Source organism: Podospora pseudoanserina, chromosome 6 (genome assembly GCF_035222485.1).
Source record: "Podospora pseudoanserina strain CBS 124.78 chromosome 6, whole genome shotgun sequence".
Lineage (NCBI taxonomy): Eukaryota > Fungi > Ascomycota > Sordariomycetes > Sordariales > Podosporaceae > Podospora > Podospora pseudoanserina.
In genome coordinates this window covers 85,170-101,430 of record NC_085925.1, presented here as the reverse complement: position 1 = coordinate 101,430, position 16,261 = coordinate 85,170, and the positions used below count along the sequence as shown (strand labels likewise).

At 50.7% G+C, this 16,261-nt stretch overlaps 7 protein-coding genes across 7 annotated transcripts; 5 read left to right on the top strand and 2 right to left on the bottom strand.

Moving 5' to 3' along the window:
• Positions 1-214: 214 nt before the first annotated feature.
• QC764_611340 (uncharacterized protein) lies at positions 215-2,581 on the bottom strand (the record flags this gene model as incomplete). The annotated part of the gene is made up of 2 exons (XM_062949614.1): positions 1,574-2,581; positions 215-1,413 (listed from the first exon to the last, which is right to left on the bottom strand). Exons 1-2 carry the CDS (start codon positions 2,136-2,138, stop codon positions 215-217), a joined length of 1,764 nt encoding a protein of 587 aa, XP_062797027.1. The 5' UTR covers positions 2,139-2,581.
• QC764_611330 (uncharacterized protein) lies at positions 2,437-4,677 on the top strand. The gene is made up of 3 exons (XM_062949613.1): positions 2,437-3,044; positions 3,100-3,923; positions 3,984-4,677. Exons 1-3 carry the CDS (start codon positions 2,886-2,888, stop codon positions 4,570-4,572), a joined length of 1,572 nt encoding a protein of 523 aa, XP_062797026.1. The 5' UTR covers positions 2,437-2,885; the 3' UTR covers positions 4,573-4,677.
• Positions 4,636-5,698, bottom strand: QC764_611320 (uncharacterized protein). Its single transcript, XM_062949612.1, has 2 exons — positions 5,022-5,698; positions 4,636-4,966 (listed from the first exon to the last, which is right to left on the bottom strand). The coding sequence occupies exons 1-2, from the start codon at positions 5,647-5,649 to the stop codon at positions 4,683-4,685; spliced, it is 912 nt and encodes a 303-aa protein (XP_062797025.1). The 5' UTR covers positions 5,650-5,698; the 3' UTR covers positions 4,636-4,682.
• A 3,717-nt stretch (positions 5,699-9,415) lies between these two features.
• On the top strand, positions 9,416-10,420 carry QC764_611310 (uncharacterized protein; the record flags this gene model as incomplete). Its single annotated transcript, XM_062949611.1, has 1 exon — positions 9,416-10,420. One exon carries the CDS (start codon positions 9,416-9,418, stop codon positions 10,418-10,420), a length of 1,005 nt encoding a protein of 334 aa, XP_062797024.1.
• Positions 10,421-10,960: 540 nt separating this feature from the next.
• Positions 10,961-12,548, top strand: QC764_611300 (uncharacterized protein). The gene is made up of 2 exons (XM_062949610.1): positions 10,961-11,643; positions 11,697-12,548. Exons 1-2 carry the CDS (start codon positions 11,364-11,366, stop codon positions 12,416-12,418), a joined length of 1,002 nt encoding a protein of 333 aa, XP_062797023.1. The 5' UTR covers positions 10,961-11,363; the 3' UTR covers positions 12,419-12,548.
• A 305-nt stretch (positions 12,549-12,853) lies between these two features.
• Positions 12,854-14,059, top strand: QC764_0087870 (uncharacterized protein; the record flags this gene model as incomplete). Its single annotated transcript, XM_062940893.1, has 2 exons — positions 12,854-13,403; positions 13,475-14,059. The coding sequence occupies exons 1-2, from the start codon at positions 13,167-13,169 to the stop codon at positions 14,057-14,059; spliced, it is 822 nt and encodes a 273-aa protein (XP_062797022.1). The 5' UTR covers positions 12,854-13,166.
• A 40-nt stretch (positions 14,060-14,099) lies between these two features.
• QC764_0087860 (uncharacterized protein) lies at positions 14,100-15,969 on the top strand (the record flags this gene model as incomplete). Its single annotated transcript, XM_062940892.1, has 4 exons — positions 14,100-14,210; positions 14,280-14,479; positions 14,527-15,039; positions 15,113-15,969. The coding sequence occupies 4 exons, from the start codon at positions 14,100-14,102 to the stop codon at positions 15,822-15,824; spliced, it is 1,536 nt and encodes a 511-aa protein (XP_062797021.1). The 3' UTR covers positions 15,825-15,969.
• Between the last annotated feature and the right edge of the window lie 292 nt (positions 15,970-16,261).

Below are 16,261 nucleotides of genomic sequence, written 5' to 3'. Positions count from 1 at the left end.
CACTTTGAGGGGCGGGGCGCTTCTCATTTGCGTGCTATTTGGTCCAATCCCATCCTGTTGTACCGGCACACATCCACGTGACGTGGTTGATCATTTGTATAACATTGCTGATCTAAGCTGTGTAAACAGCTACGGCAGTAGCCCCGTGACTACCTACCTGGCTGGCTTGGGTACCTATGAGACGCCGAAAACAATTGAATTGCAAGTCAGGTGTTCAGACAATCAAACACTGCTCTCGCCTACTCTTCATGGCAGCCAACCAATTCCACCCGCTGAGATCCTCCAGGCCGGCCATCTCCATGGCATCTCTGGCTTCCCAGATTTCCCTCATCATTTCGATGGCGGTACGTATGTAACCCCAAGGACAAATCCAAGGGTTCTTTGCCCAAACCGATTCGAGCCTTTCAACATACCAGACCCGCTGAGAGGCCTCGGTGGTTTGCGCGCCCGCCAGGAACACAGGCCAGACGATACCCTTGAGAAGTACGTGATCGAGTGGCACCTCGGCTATATACCCACGCAGCTCCAGGACCAGGGGCTCTAGGGACACCAAACCCAGTGGTTTGAGAGCGTCTGGCACACAAAGTAAAATGTACAGACATGCCGCCGCGCGATGTGCCCTTGCCAAACTCACTCGCACAGATAAATCATCTTGCTCCAACGACAGCCCCTGGATCGCATAGACCCAGTCCACGACGTCGAACTTTTTGGCGCGGCCCAAGAGCTCCAGCGCTCGCTTCACCTTTTCCTCTGGTGCGCTCAGATGATCATGAAACAGTCTGCTGGTGGCCAGGATGGTCTCCAGCATGACTGGTGGGCAACAGTGATAGCTATGGGCCTCGGCCCGGCTGAGCACGGAAAAGAGATCCGAGTGTTCCATCGAGTCAGCCCACGTTGTGTCAACGCCGCTTATGGTCGTCCCAAGAATCCGATATGTCAAGCAATCCGCCGCGATGGCGTCGACCAGCCTCATCAGGCTGTCGTCTATTATCACCCTGTTCTCGGCCCCGCCAGTGGCGACCTGCTTCTGAATCGACGTCATGAGCGTGCTAGCTGCCTCGATGTGAGCCTGCCAGCTCCCCTTGCCGTTGTCGATCAAGTCCAGGTTGACGAAGAAGACTATCGCTGCCAAGATCATGGCCTGGCTTGTGGGTGTAACTTCATTACCGGCACTTGCTACGGCTCTCGTGAGTGCCGATACGGCTTTTCCCTTAGCCACGAGGGCGTCAACCAGTTCTGGCCCTCCTGGGCGGCGGTTGTGGTAATTTTGCAGTGTGGCCAGGTGCATAGCCCCCGTGGCCACGATAATGGACTGCAGGTAATCAAACCGGCCAGCAAGAGGAATCATGGCGCGGAAGGGGTTGCGGGATTGCTGGTCGATCGAGACCAGATCACGGCAGACGGCATTGGAGACTGACACAGTACGTTAGCATCGGTGATGAAAATAACTATGGGATGAGGGGGCGTTGTATTGGTTGGCTACCGCCTTGGCTTGCAGAGAGATTGTGGGGGTGAAGCATGGTGATAAGGCAAGTGGCTCAAGAGGGGAAAGGGCATGAAGATAAATACCTACAGTGGTGGATATAATGTTTTGATTTCCGGTCCAGGGAGCTGTGAAAAGGATCCAGTAGGGAGGGGTGAACCAGAGTGTACCTATATGTTCCTTCCTCCTCATCCTTCATAGCCTGAACCTCGCGGTTGATGGCCATGAGCTCAGCACGGCTGAGGGGTTTGGTTTGATAGTCACACTCCGATGTAGATGACGCCGGTGACACCGATGATACCAGGGGCGATACCAAGGGCGACAGCAACGGGGATACTGAAGAAGATATCAATGGGGAATCTGAAGGCGGTACTGTTGAGATGGACGAGCATAATGTTGGTGATGGCAAACTTGGTGTTCGACTCTTCAAGGGCTCTTTCTTTGGCTTTGGCAACGCGAGGCGGCCCCGGACAGCTGGAGCATTCGCCCATCGGAAGAAGGTTCCATAGCCAAGACACTCTTCGCCGTTGATTGAGCACTTGTGACAGGAGGGGACAGATTTGTCACACCGAAGTCGGCGGCGGCGACAGTTATGGCAGGCCTTTTGTGGTGCTGCTGCTCCTGTCGAAGGGGGTGTCTTCTTGGGTTCAGGCATCGAGGGACCTCCAGTCCTGTCCCAGTCGGGATGATGTGTCAACGATGTTCCTCGTGCCTTGTTGGTCTGCCCTGTGCGGTCGTATCGTCGACTTGGAACAGTCTTCAAGAGAGACGAGAAGTGACGTTGAAGACAGGATCGCCACCCAATCGGCCGTCAGGGGTTCGGCAGCTTCCGCGGGAGCGCAAAGAAGGGCGCTAGGCTGAAAGAGGTAGCAAAATGGCAAGCGGTGCTCCACTTTTAAGGCGTTATGGCTCCGTGACATGCACTTGACCGCGCGCGAACAAAGAAGCTTAAATGTGAAATGGACAGAAGCCAGACGAAGAAAACCAAGAAAACTCACTTCCAAGATGGGAACCACAGAAGCACATCTCACATTCACAACCGCAACCCGTCTTCCCTCCGATTTCGTTGTCGTCCCGCGGCCAGGTTGCCCCCCCGCCCCACAGCGCCCCCGTGGATAGTGGAGACAGAGCATGGGTGCGCTAAGCCCGGAAAGGGACCAATTCGACAACCTGTGCAGTCTTTTGCACTGCAGTCCCTGTGACTAGTCTACTTAAAGTCACGTCGATGATGTTGAACTTTTAGCTACTGTTTTGGTCTGCTAGCGTCAAAAATGCCTATCGTTTACTGTCGTCAACAAGCCTGGAAAGGCTGAGGTTTATTATATCGTGAAGGGTTTCCTTGCTCATCGTGCTTGCTCGCCAACCTCATCGCCTCATTCCTTCTTCGACCTGTCTGACATCCATGTCACCGTCAACGAAGAAGGGCGACATCGAGTCGCCCTCGGGTGCCGAGTCTGAGACTGATCTCGAACTGCTCGGCCGTCAAAGACCAGATGTCTTCTCCAGCACTTTTACCGAGGTTATGTTTTGTACTTCACTTCTGATATCCATGTTCATGGCGGTTTGTCTTTTCAAGCTCTTCCTCGTCTTAGATACCCAACTAATGTCATCAGCAGGAGTTCTTCATCTCAGGCTTCAACATCATCCTTCCCTCGGTTTCCATCTCGCTCGAAATTCCAAAAACCTCACAGGTGTGGCCCGCCAGCGTCTTCTCCCTCGTCACTGGCGCCTTTCTACTGCCCTTTGGCAGGATAGCCGACATTTATGGCGCCTACTGGGTTTTCAGCATCGGAATGGTCTGGTTCTCAGCTTGGTCTCTCATCTCTGGCTTCAGCACGAATTACATTATGCTTATTGTCACCAGAGCTCTGGGTGGGTTTGGACCAGCGGCCTTCTTACCGACGGGGATCATGTTGCTGGGGAAGCTATACCGTCCGGGTCCGAGAAAGAACTTGGTGTTTGCGCTTTACAGCGCCTTTGCGCCCATTGGCTTCTTTTTGGGCATCATCACGGGCGGCTTGACGATCGAGTACCTCAGTTGGAGGTGGTACTTTTACATCGGCTCCATTATCCTGTTCATCTCTTCAGCTGTTGCGTTTGTGACCATTCCAAAAGACATGGAGCAAACGAGAAGGGAAAATGCCCATATCAAAATGGACTGGTGGGGCATTGTTACGATTGCGCCGGGCTTGGTCTTGACTACATTCGCCCTGACAGACGGAGCTCACGCACCTAACGGATGGAAGAGTCCGTACATCATCGTGACTTTCATTCTTGGCGTATTGCTTCTGGGCGCCGCGGTCTATATTGAAGGTTGGGTAGCAGAACAGCCGCTGCTCCCGTTCGATCTCTTTCAACCAAAGTACATGGTCCGGCTCACTGTCGCGCTGTTCTTTGCCTATGGCATTTTCGGGGTTTTCCTATTTTACGCCAGTTTCCAGTAAGTTGCTCAACCCTCATCTTGTACTATGAAAAACGGCGGGACTAATCCTTTCAACAGAATCAGCGAGTGGATGGGACAAACAGCACTCATCACAGCCATTTGGTTCGCCCCAATGGCTGGTGGTGGTATCGTATTGGCCACAATCGGTGGGTTTACCCTTCATCTGTTGCCTGGTAAGCTACTCTTGATCATTTCTGCGCTTGGAAGCCTGGCCTGCGTGCTTCTGTTCGCGCTTATGCCACAAGATGCCAACTTTTGGGCATGGGTCTTTCCTGCCATGCTCGGCTCGACCATTGGCATAGACATCACCTTCATCGTCAGCAACGTCTTCATCACCACCAATGTTGCAAGGCATAGGCAGGGTTTGGCAGGGGCTCTCATCAACAGCCTCTTGTTTTTGGGCATCAGCTTCTTCCTCGGTATTTCGGATCTTGCTGTTTCCGAAGAGACCAAGAGGGGTGGCACAACCGGACATCAAGTCGCCTTTTGGTTTGCTACTGCTTGTGCTGTGGTTGTTCTGCTCTTGTTTGCCACCATCAAGGTCGGCAAGGCTGAGTCCGATTTGACGTTAGAAGAAAGGGCGGAGTTAGAAAGGCAGGCCAAAAACCAAGCCAGCCGGTCCGCAGTGACCGAGGAGAAGGCCTAGTGGTGACACGATATGACACCTAGTTGCTTAGAATTGCGAGCTAGAATGGCTTACTAATTTAGACTGGATAGACACCGCATAGAATAACTTCAACTATAACCTTCTAATATTTACAATTCATCTCTCACTATCCCTTCTTCAAGCTCTTTCTTCTTCTTTTGTCTCTCCTCTCTTTGCTGCTTTCTGTCATTCCTCTTGATAGTTCGGTGTAGTCTCTCCCACATTAGACGCGAGCGTTTTCCGTCTTCGCTCTCAGTCACCGCCATGGCTTCAATGGTAAACTCCATATCCCGCTTGCCATTCTCACGATGCGGTTTGGTGTGGTCAGTTACCCAAGCAATGACGCAGTGGTCTATGGCCTGGTGCTTATATTTGGGTAGATTGTTGAGCTCGCCTGCGGGTTTGTTAGCTTTTGAACTCTCCCAACTCATCAAGGAAGAGTAACTTACGCTCACAAGCCCCACTCCCCCCTGCCACCCACAGTGGTAAAATTTCATAGATTGCACCCCCTGGAAAGACCAAAATCTTATCCTCCAATTTGATGTCTTTCACATCAGGGGCATGGCCACCTTGTGGAACAGGTGTAGGAGTGGGTTTTACTGTGCCAATGATCCTCTGCCCATGCTCTTGCGGCTTCTCGAACACGCCAAACCACCACTTCTTCTTGTTGGGTTTCTCAGTCTCTTCGTCCCTCTGCTGCTGCTCGATCCACTCCCGAACTTCAAGTGGGACATCTTTGTATTCCATCACCACAATCTCCCGGTTTTCTCCTTTGTGATCGACACCATCCCAGCTTCCCATGAACTCTTTTGTGTGATCCATAAAGTCCTCGATTGCGTGGCGCCATGGGGATAGCCCTGTGGGAGGGTCTTCAGGTAAATCGGAAAGCTTGTACATCTTGGCGCGGAAAGTCTTTTTGGCCTTGCAATGTACCTCGAACCCTCCTGGATCGGTGCCATCGTCGGGAAAGGGGCGGGACCATTTGAATGAAGGAACTACGCCATGCTCGTAGATGTCCCAGTTGATGCCGGCTAGAGCTGGGACAAAGAAGGAAAGATAAAGTGGCAAAGACCTCATTCTGCGAGTTTGCAGGCAAGCGCTTGGTGAGAGTCGAGGAGAGCACAGCAGAACTTGGGGACTCCAAAGTTGCCATTGGTATGTGAGGAGACAAGGTTTCCTTTTAATTCTGAACGCTTCATCAAGACCCCCCATCGAGATCCTCGGCAGGTCTCGTTGTTGGTGTTCTGGCATTTTGATACAGGCTAATTACCGGGGGTTAGCAGCACCACCCAAACCCTCCAAATTCCCAAGTTTCAGCGGACTTTTTAATTTACATCAATACTGTCTAACAGAACAATTAACACGTGTCCTGTTAACGGGCTCGGGACATGGACTCGGAAAGACACGATGCGGAATGATGCAGTAACGTTGGGAAATGGAAGTCGCAAGACCATCTGCCGATTGCTTGGCGAATATTTGTAACCTTCTCGAACATTCCCTGTTCTGGATTACAAGCCTGAACATTTGTGGGGATTCGTTCATTATTTGTTGAAGTTATATTTTTGAATCTTTTCTTGCACTCTGTGTAGAGAACGTAAGATTGCCAGGTCAACTGTGATGTTGCTCCTTGCCCCTTATCACCTTGTACGACATAAGGCTCTCTGTTACTGGCCGCCGCCAACTTCAAGCTTAACAAGCTTAACGGACCGGCATGTTTGGGACGGTGTAAGCACTCAAAAAGTAATCCAGCTGATCAACTTTGCCCGACAATTGGCATAAATAAATGCATTGAGCATAACAGTACTGCTATTCAAAGTGCCGAGCAATCTTTTACTCGCCCTTGAAGGCTTCCATACAGGAATATCACGTATTATATACCTCAAGACCATGCTCCAATGACTACCTACTATGGGGGTGGGTTTGCTCCAACGCCGCGTTGACATTTCCAGCATACATTAAATTATACCTTGGAGCCTTGAAGTCTGAGTGATGTCAGCTACAGGTGGTCAAGAACTTTTGAGGGGGGTATTGGGGCTATAAAGTTGCCCAGCAACATTCTGTTGGCGACAGATGTTATCCCAGATTGAGTCAATCCCACGTATTTATTTACGATAATTTTGCTATCTCGCCAGTTGAGAGATAATTTTGTCAGTAGGAGACAGACACGGATTATCAACCGATCAGAGAGTACATGCATGATTCGAACGATCACTTGTCGGTTCATAAGTGATCATGCTGACCACACATGCACTATTCACTGGACCCAGGGCATTTCACAAAACCCATATAATCCTATTTAAACCTATATGTTGTTCCATGAGATCTCACCGCTCTTGCTACCAATAATACAGGGCTTGGAAGGCATGCGATCAACATCCAAAACTGTGTAAACAATTCCTGGCCATCACACAAGCCAAGGCGCAATCGCCTTATCTCTGCCATCGGTCAATGAATTCAAGCAAGGTTCCTACGGGCTAGTAGTTACCAAGACTGCTGTGCAGCTATAGCGCGACCGGATTGAGAAGAGAATAAGGTAATTCTGTTAGTATCATGAAATCCAGATCCGTTTTTCCTTGCCATCTTGACCATGACCAACTGGCTCCCAGGCACACCATAGACAAAATAGCTGGGACTGTAAAAGTAAACCAACGCATAGGTACCCATTATATTCTGGACCACGCCTTGGAAAATAGCTACCAGGCCTCAAAATATAGGTAGTCACTTGGCCTTAAAGAATAGTTGATTAGTCGATAAACATACCCGTAGACAGAACGCTGATTCTTTACATGGAACGGTAGATATTGTAACACCAGTCATTCTGTCTAGAGCGTGCCGGGATACGTGTAGTGCCAGCATTGGAGATTTGCATCAACAAGAGAGTTCGCAGGCCAGCTAGCACTGTGTGTACTGCAACCCTTTCCCATTGCGTTTTCCTCCTTGTATGCATATGCAACAGGCATGTATGAATGGGTTAAATGGGCACACTGTGCAGAATGTAGACTAGTTCATGGAGCATTATGCATTATCATGTCCTCACGCTCCTGATGAGGAAACCCGAGGAGCCATCAAGAGTCATGGACTGCAGTAGCAGCCGTTGTTCCATGGCACCTTTTGCAAAGATGATGCTGCAAGGAACTCGACATTGGGCCAAGAAAAGAAAAAAAGGACCAGTGGCTGGGGTAGCATTCAACCAAGGACCGCGCGGCTTTCCACGTTTTTATCCGCGTGAGGTTCTAGGTTGTCTTCATGTACTCTGTACGGAGGATAATGTACCTACGTCAAGGTACCCAAGTATGTATGCACTTAGCGGCAATGAGCACTGGACTCAGACTTCACGAACGAGGGTTCTGGATACGACAGCAGGGGGCGGGCCGTCCGATGGTGTGATGTTCTCGTTCTGGACACCATGGAGAGGAGGAAGATTGACGATCGCCCCCAGTTCGACTTTGCTGTGGTACTCCGCTGGTGGAGGGAACCTTGGGTTCGAGAGTGGGGGTTTGGTTTAGATTGCCCTGAATTTGGGGGGTCAGGGGAAGCCGGAAGCCTTCCGTAGGGCCGAGCCGCATCTACGAACTCTACCTACCTACAGAGTACCTTAGTAATTTGAATATATTCATTCTCTTATTAGGGTGGAATTCTACCCATTTCCAACAAAGGGTCCGTTGACTAGGGAAGAGGAATTTTTACCTACACAAGGGCATCGAGCAACGTGTGGTTGTCGAGATTGGACCCCTGCTTCGCTTCGAAACGCGGATGGTTCTTCAGGGGCCCGTCTCCACAGATATGGGGCAACAACGGTTAAGACATGCAAGTGATGCCCAGAGGGGCTAGGAAACGTGGAGCGGTGTACAAGGAAGAGATCATCATGCTGGTTGGTGTTAAGCTATTGCCTTCGAGTCAACGAAATAAAACACCATCTGCGGCATCATCAGCATGTGCTACAGTGTCAATACTCCGTAAGTAAACTTAGATGGCGCCATCTGATGGAGCCCGACAACAGGCCGGAAAATTGAACACTTCACGAATGGACAACTATCCCCATTCGGGGAATCCTCGGCGCGTACCCGAACTCTCGGGTCCAGAAAGCAACAAGAAGAATGTGGCCAAAACGAGGGGTTCGCTTGCAGGCTGCATACCATACGCCGCATCTTGATGATACCTCGTGGTGCTTTACCTTACTCTTTGGGTATGAATTGCTTGGAAGTCCTCAGGCAGAGGAATGTGTGATTTATGAGCCTTGCAGATCTGGCCAGCGAGCTCCGGATGGTGCTCACATGGTGATAACAACCTATTGAGTGTCGATTACATACGATTTCGTCAGCGCATTGTGGATATGGGTCTGCTTTGGAAAAGTTCGTATCCCACTATGTCTGTCTGCGGGCTTTGCCATGTTTCCCGAAGTGGAGAACAGCCGCTGTTGACCTGGGGTCCTTGGAACAGGATGGGTCCGGCAAGGAGGAAACACTTCATCCGACAGACGAACAGTTGCGCCATTATTACTTTCCTACCCTTGTCCCGTTCCCTGGATCCTGCCTCTATCTTCCAGTGCCGCCAGTGTGACAGTGGGGCCGATTTGAAGTGCCTATTCCTTTTCAGTGAGACGATCCTCAGGACCTATTCTTGTCAGTGTGCTGGCTCCTGCTACACGCGGGGGTCGCGAGTCGGGAAATAGGACGATCAAGATAAATACGATGGCCGCTCCGTCCCATATAGCTCCTCTCGAGGGATACCTTGACTACCTATCCGACCGTCTGTTGCGTGCTCGTTACCAGATAGCATCTTCTCTCTTCACGTCACCTCATTTTACCTCTCAGCTGTCTTTCTTATCACTTGCTCCGGCGTAATGAAACCAGTAGACAAGTCAAGTCAGGATGTGGAGAGCCAAGCGACTGGCGTATCTCCCAGCTCACCTCTCCTTCCCAAATCTCAGCAACCACAAAACTCGCCCGTCCTCAACAGCACCCCCCTCTCTTGGATAAAAGGTGTACCCTTCCTCATCTGGCAGTTTACCGAGAACGACTTTCCAACATTTATTCTTCCCAACTCTGCGTTTGGTATCTTTGGTGCCCTCGCTGGGCCTCGTTTGTTCTCGGACGAAACAGGGCCCACCGTCTCTGAGGTCCTCTGGCGAGTACCTATCGTGATAATCTACAACTGGTATATGACCTTCATATTTGACCTCGCCAACCAGCGTGGCGCCGATTCGGTCGAGGAAGACAGGATCAACAAGCCCTGGCGGCCCATACCTAGTGGATATGCCACCATGGAACACGCAAGATTATTGTTGCTCAGCTCCATACCGTTGGCGATGGCAATGAACTGGTACCTTGGGGTGTTCTCCGAGGGATTGTGGATTCTCGTGTTGGTCTGGATGTACAATGACTTGAGAGGTGGCGACCACATGCTCAGAGACCCACTGATTGCGGCCGGCTCTTTGGGCTTCAACGGTGGAAGTTTGAGACTTGCTGGTGGTGTAGGAAGGACGGTAAACGACGAGGGCCATTTGTGGACAGCCATGATTGCAGCGGTCATCTTGACCACTGGATACATCCAGGACCTCAAGGATCAAGTCGGGGATAGACTGCGGGAGAGGAAGAGCGTGCCCATTCTGATCGGTGATGGGCTGTGCAGGGCTGTCATCGGTGCCTTCATCTTGTCCTGGTCATTCGCCTGTGCTTATTTCTGGAGGCTCAAGTTATGGGCATTTGTTGTTCCAGTCCTTCTTGGAGCCGGTATCGGGATGAACGGGCTGTTGAGGAGGAACAGGGAAGCGGACTACGCCACGTGGAGGACCTGGTGTTTCTGGCTCATTGTCTTGTTTATGCTACCAACACTGTCATGGTTTTGATTTGTTTTTGCCCCATTGAGGCACTCCTGGCCGAACAGGGCTCATGAGTTGATGAAGTTGAGTTTGTTGCAAAGCTAGGTGGATACTGGAAAGATATAGTTTCTTAGTTACACAAAGGTAAATAGGTACCTAACCCATCACGCTATGTCTCAGACTCACTGTCGCAAGGTTCTGACTCCAGTATTCTTCCAGCTGTGATTCCCGCTTCAAGCATCGGTCATGTCCCGTGAGCTTTTGATCTTCTCGGTCGCGGAGACTTTTGGGATGACGTGATATGGCGTTTGCAAGCTTCAGGCCGTGCTGTTCCCAGGAACCTGGAATGATTTGAAGGTCGGCTCACCCGCTCCCAGTTCCTGGGCGCATCTGAAAATGACGGTGAACGGCTGCCAAGCCACGGGTGCGGCCCGAGGGGCAATAGCGGGCGAGACGCCGATCACGACAGACCATCCAGAACGGTGGAGCATATAGCAAATGGCTGAAATCCGAGTGACACAATGAACATGGACCATGGAAAGCCCTGTCCTTGCGATAGATATGATCCAAGCTGTGGCCCCTTGAGAAACGGTAGCGACATCACCTGCTGACACTGAGCTCTGCACGTGCGAGAGAGGTGGTATTATACCGAGGTCATAACCCAGATTGTAACAATTTCCAGGCTCGGCCCCAAAGGCTGCATTTCAAGGGACCAGCGATTGAGGAGGCACAATGAAAAAACGTGGGTGGTCTCACCTGCCCAAACTCTCATGGTTTTTCCCAGCAGTCCAATTGGGGGCGAGACACGTGCAACGTTGATGGCCGAATCAAAAGACAAACACACACCAAACCGTGCTCTTCGGGTTTCATGCGCTAGTGGCAAGCAGGAGTCAGCGAATTGTAATTGGCTGTAGCCAACTCGAAGCATTGAGACGGGCAATTTCATTTTCATCAGGTTGACGGTTTCCTCATGAAAGGGGCCGACCACAAAACAAGAATAAAAAGGATGGCTCGAAGCCAATGGTATAGTCTGTCAGTCCCAGCCAACTTACCCGGTGTCGAGACGTTCAAGATGCGCTCCCAGATCCTCCTTGCTCTCCTGCCAGCGCTCGGCACAGAGGCCATTCGCATCATCCATGCCAACGATGACGGCTGGGCAGAACTCTATACACGGTCCTTCCACGACGCTCTTGTTGCTGCCGGTCATGACACGGTGCTAGCGGCACCGGCAGAAAACAAATCTGGAACGGGTAAGTCTGTTTGTCAGCTCCTTGTCATGGGATGATGTTGACTAACATCACAGCATCGTCCGACGCGGAACCCAGTCCCCGCACCATAGCTTGCCAATACGACTCCTGCCCGGCAAACACCAACCAGCCCATTGGCCGCAATGAATCCTCGCCCCGTCTCAACTGGGTGAACTCGTTTCCTGTCACCTCGATGCGCTACGGCATCGACACCATCGCGCCTCCTTTCTGGAACGGCCAGGCTCCCGAGCTTGCTGTTTCAGGACCCAATGTCGGCAGCAACGTCTATGTCCAGGTGCATTTCTCCGGCACCGTTGGAGCAGCCGTCTTTGCTGCCAAGGAGAGAAGACTGCCTGCCATTGCTTTTTCTGGTCTGTCGAGTGGCACGCTTGCCTGGAACACGATCCCCGTTCCGACTCGCAGTCTGGTGTACGCGCAGGTGGCCAGCAAGCTCGTCGATGCCGTGGTCAGCAGTGGCAAGCCTTATTTGCCCGAGGATGTTTTCCTCAATGTCAACTTGCCCAAGGTCGAAGGAAAGTGCACTGATCCCCACAACTTCAAGTTTGTGCTCAGCCGGATCAATGTTGGCTTGTTCAGCGCCAAAGACGTGTATCATTGCGGGACGGATCGGTTGCCTTTGGAGGCCAGTGTGGCTCTTTCTGATGATTGCTTGGTGTCGGTGAGCGTGGGGGATGCCAATGACAAGACAACCGCGCCGAAGGAAAAGCAAGATATTGTGCTGAACAAGCTGAGGGGGCTTTTAACTTGCTTGCCATGAATTTAAACCAGCCAGGAAGTGAAGGTCTATAGTGTTTTTATGCCTTTTGTATTACATCCCCTGATAGAAAAGCCGAGCGAGATGTAGCCTCCGCTTTAAATCCAGAAATTCAAAACTTACCATTCAGGTCGCTATATGTGATTAACTTTCAAGGCCTTAGTTTTGTGGTCCAGTCTTCAATCTAGCTTACTGTTCACGATGTGGTGTCAAGGGCTAATCCAACCCTAACCCCCGTTCTGAAACGCCACTTCATGATATGTAGTTCCCTATTCCCAACAAATCTTTCATGGCCTGTAAGTTCCGAGGTTGATTGACGCTCCAGAGTGCAGCGCAATGAGCCGGAGACAAGTCCGAAAATGGTCCGAAAATGGCATTGGCTGGATACAACAAAGACAGCACATCATGGGGCCGCATCGGTTAGCTCGGGAACATAGGGTTGGGCTTTGTGCATGTCGGAAACCTTGAATGCTATTCTCTCTGCTGCATTAGGCAAAGGTGCCCATTCCGCGTGTGGTGACCGCCGCGCAACCCCTCTTTTTTTCACAGCGCGTCTCAGACAGCACCCACGACATCGCATTGGCTATGGCTTCAGCAGTGCTCCCAAAATAATTAATGTTGGGACGCGCCGACATACCTATCCAAATCGCTTGTGAGTGGTTTGCAACAAATACCAGCCATAGCAGCATGACTTGGGCACCTTCGAAGCACTGGTCGACAGCACATTCTCACCATCCACGATCACTGCAGCATGGTTCATAGGCCTGCTGCAACAGAAAAGATGAGCCCATCCAACTCGCCGGGCAATCCTCCGGCTGCTACGAGTGGCTCCAAATCGAGGGCTGGAGCCAACGCGGAGCCACCACTTCGCCGGCTTCTCCCCACATCCCGCCCGCCAGCGCGCGCAGGGTCCGAGATTGAGATACCGCGTCGCAGGAGGACATACACCACGGCTGCTTGTGAAGCCTGCAGAAAGCGAAAAGCAAAGGTCTGTTTGGTCCTCTACCCATGTCACCCACCAAGAACTCCATCCCGTCTAACTAGGTGCCTTTGCGACAGTGCAATGCCGAACGTCCGTCTTGTGCCTATTGCGTGAATGCAGATATCCCGTGTGTGTACGACACATCGGCAAGAAATGAGACGCATTCTCAAGCTCTCAAGCGCAAGTTTGGCGAGCTTGAGGCGCGAGCCGCCGTCTATGTTGAGCTGTACGAGCTTCTTCAAGACAGATCCGACATTGAGTCTGCTGAAATTTTCAAGCGCATCCGGATGGGAGGTCCCCCGGAAAGTATTCTACGCCGCATCAAAGAAGGGGATTTACTTCTACAGCTGTCACTGAAACCCGAGATGCGCTTCCGATATGTTTTCCCATACGTTAGCGAGTTGCCGGCTCACTTGTACCGCCCCGACAATCCCTACATCGAGTCTTGTATCTATGAGTGGTCTGCATTGCAACACAGTGGCTTTGAGATGTCACATGCACCAACAAACGCACAACCGACTCACCGAGAAGCTCGTCCTCACCTGAACCCAGACCAGAGAGCATATATCTTATGCCTTTCAATGCCGCCGAAATTATTGAGCCACTGCTTAACGACATTTTCCCCTCGAAGTGGACAGTGGTTTGCACAGATGACGTATTGATGCGAAGGCTTATCGCGGCCTGGCTGTCAGCAGAGTACCAATGGATATTGTCTTGCAGAAGGACTGTTTTCTCCAAGACATGGCGCATGGCCCCAGCCGCCGGGGCTGCTGCTCCTCTTTTCTGGTCAACGCGGTCCTGGCCAATGCTAGCGTAAGTGCTTTAATCCGAGTCATATACTTGCAACGAAATTAGCTCTGGTTGGACTTATGAATATCCCAGATGGCTTACCCTTCATTTCATAATCGATATCAGTATTGGAGTCCTCACAACCTTGCCTACCAGTTCATGGCTGAGGCCAAGAGACTGTGGGAACTAGAGAGCGACACTCCAAGATTAACCACGATTCAGGCTGCGATGTTGATGAACGTGAATACGAACATGAACGCCATGGACGAAATCGGGTTCAACTATACAAAGAGGTATGAAGATACAGCCTGGGGGCATACTGCATACTAATTTATAAAAGGGCAGTAGAGATGGCGACCCAAATTGGGTTGTTATTACCACCAAGAGGCTCCTCCCTGGACGGCCCCGTGAACGGAAAGCAGAGAAGAAAGACATTGTCGAGGAACTTCACTGCTTGGGCATTGTTCAATTTCCAGGCGCTTCATGTTTATATTCTGTTTGAACCACCTCTCATCAACAAGCCCCCCGATGTTCCGCTCCCTGATCCTGCAACCAATCCGGAATGGTATGGCCAGATTTGTTTGAAGTATCCAGGAGACACCAAACTACACACAACACATTTTCCTTACCAGTTCCAGGCTCAGTGCCAAGTTCGTGTCATCATGAACGACATGTGGATAGAGCGGTTTGGCTCGTCCCGACAGAGTTCGCCTGAGGGAGGTACCACCATGCTTCCGTCAACCCAGCTGGAGCAAACCAACGAGTTCTACGCTCGACTTAAGGCGTGGTTTGATTCCTTGCCTGACCCTCTAACCCCCCCGAGGATTGTTTTTCCAAGCCAGATTCTCCCGCAGTATGTATTTGAGTCTTTTCACATCTTGCCGCAAGCCGGTGTCTGCTTTTATCTGACAATGGGTTTCATCCAGCTCAAACTACCAAAATATCCTTGCCAATCTTTACGAGTCTATCACACCGACGTCCTCTAATGTAGAGATGATAAACACCATCAAGCAAGCCGCTTCCTGCAACTTTGAAACTTTACTCCGCTTCTATTACCTACGCCACGGCTTTAGCTACGGAGACCAATTTCTTGTCCAGCCATTAAACACTCTTAGCTTTTGGTCCCTGAGCAAGGTCCATGCCATTGTCTCCCAGAATCATGAGATACACGAAGAGAACAATAGCGAGCTGAAAGCAACCCAATCCACGCTCCTGCTGGCAGCCAAAGGCCTCTATGAGCAATCGGCTTCATTTTATCTCGATCGCCTCACCCTTCAACTACTCCGCTCCAAGATGCGACCACAGGAAAGAAATTTGCTTGAGAGCGAGGTACTCTTTTACGACCGTGATTACGCAGGCCATCATCTTCCAGGCAATCAGCACGACAAAAGTATCAAAAGCGAAGAAAACAACAAAAAGAAAGACGGGCAGACCGGTTCTCAAACTGTTAGCGATCGGGCTGGCGATAACAAGGATCAAGGATCGGCAGAGAAAGAACCAATTCGGGAAGTAAGGAGCAAGTGGGTGGTCACGGTCAGGAGCGTGGACGATGATCCTGAGATCCACAGGCTGCAGAAACTGGTCATGAATAATTTGAAATTAGATGAGACTTTCGAGTGGTCTGGTGAGGATGAGTGAGCGTTTTGTTGATCAGTGAATGGGCAACACCACACAGCTTTAAAGACAGGAAATTAGGGAAATAAACCATGGCTTTTCATACATATACTTACTTGACATTCTCCAAGACCTATTAGCCCCCTTTTCACATTTAACAATGATCTTTTAAGGTATATTAAGTATCTTGAAAGGCGTACCTCTTATCTTCTAAGGTCGTTACCATTGCTGCATATTTGACACGAAGGAACGATGAAGCTTTCCTCCAATCAACTTGTCATCCTGTCGAGGACTTTAGACTTAAGACTAACCTCAAATCCGTGGACCATAGCCCCAAATCATACGACATGGGAAAAGGAGAACAGTTGGGAGACCAAAGTCAAGAGCCAATTGCGCATGATAGCTCTTCTGGGTATGTAAAACACAACCAATACTTCCTCGACTGTTTTAAAATGGGTATC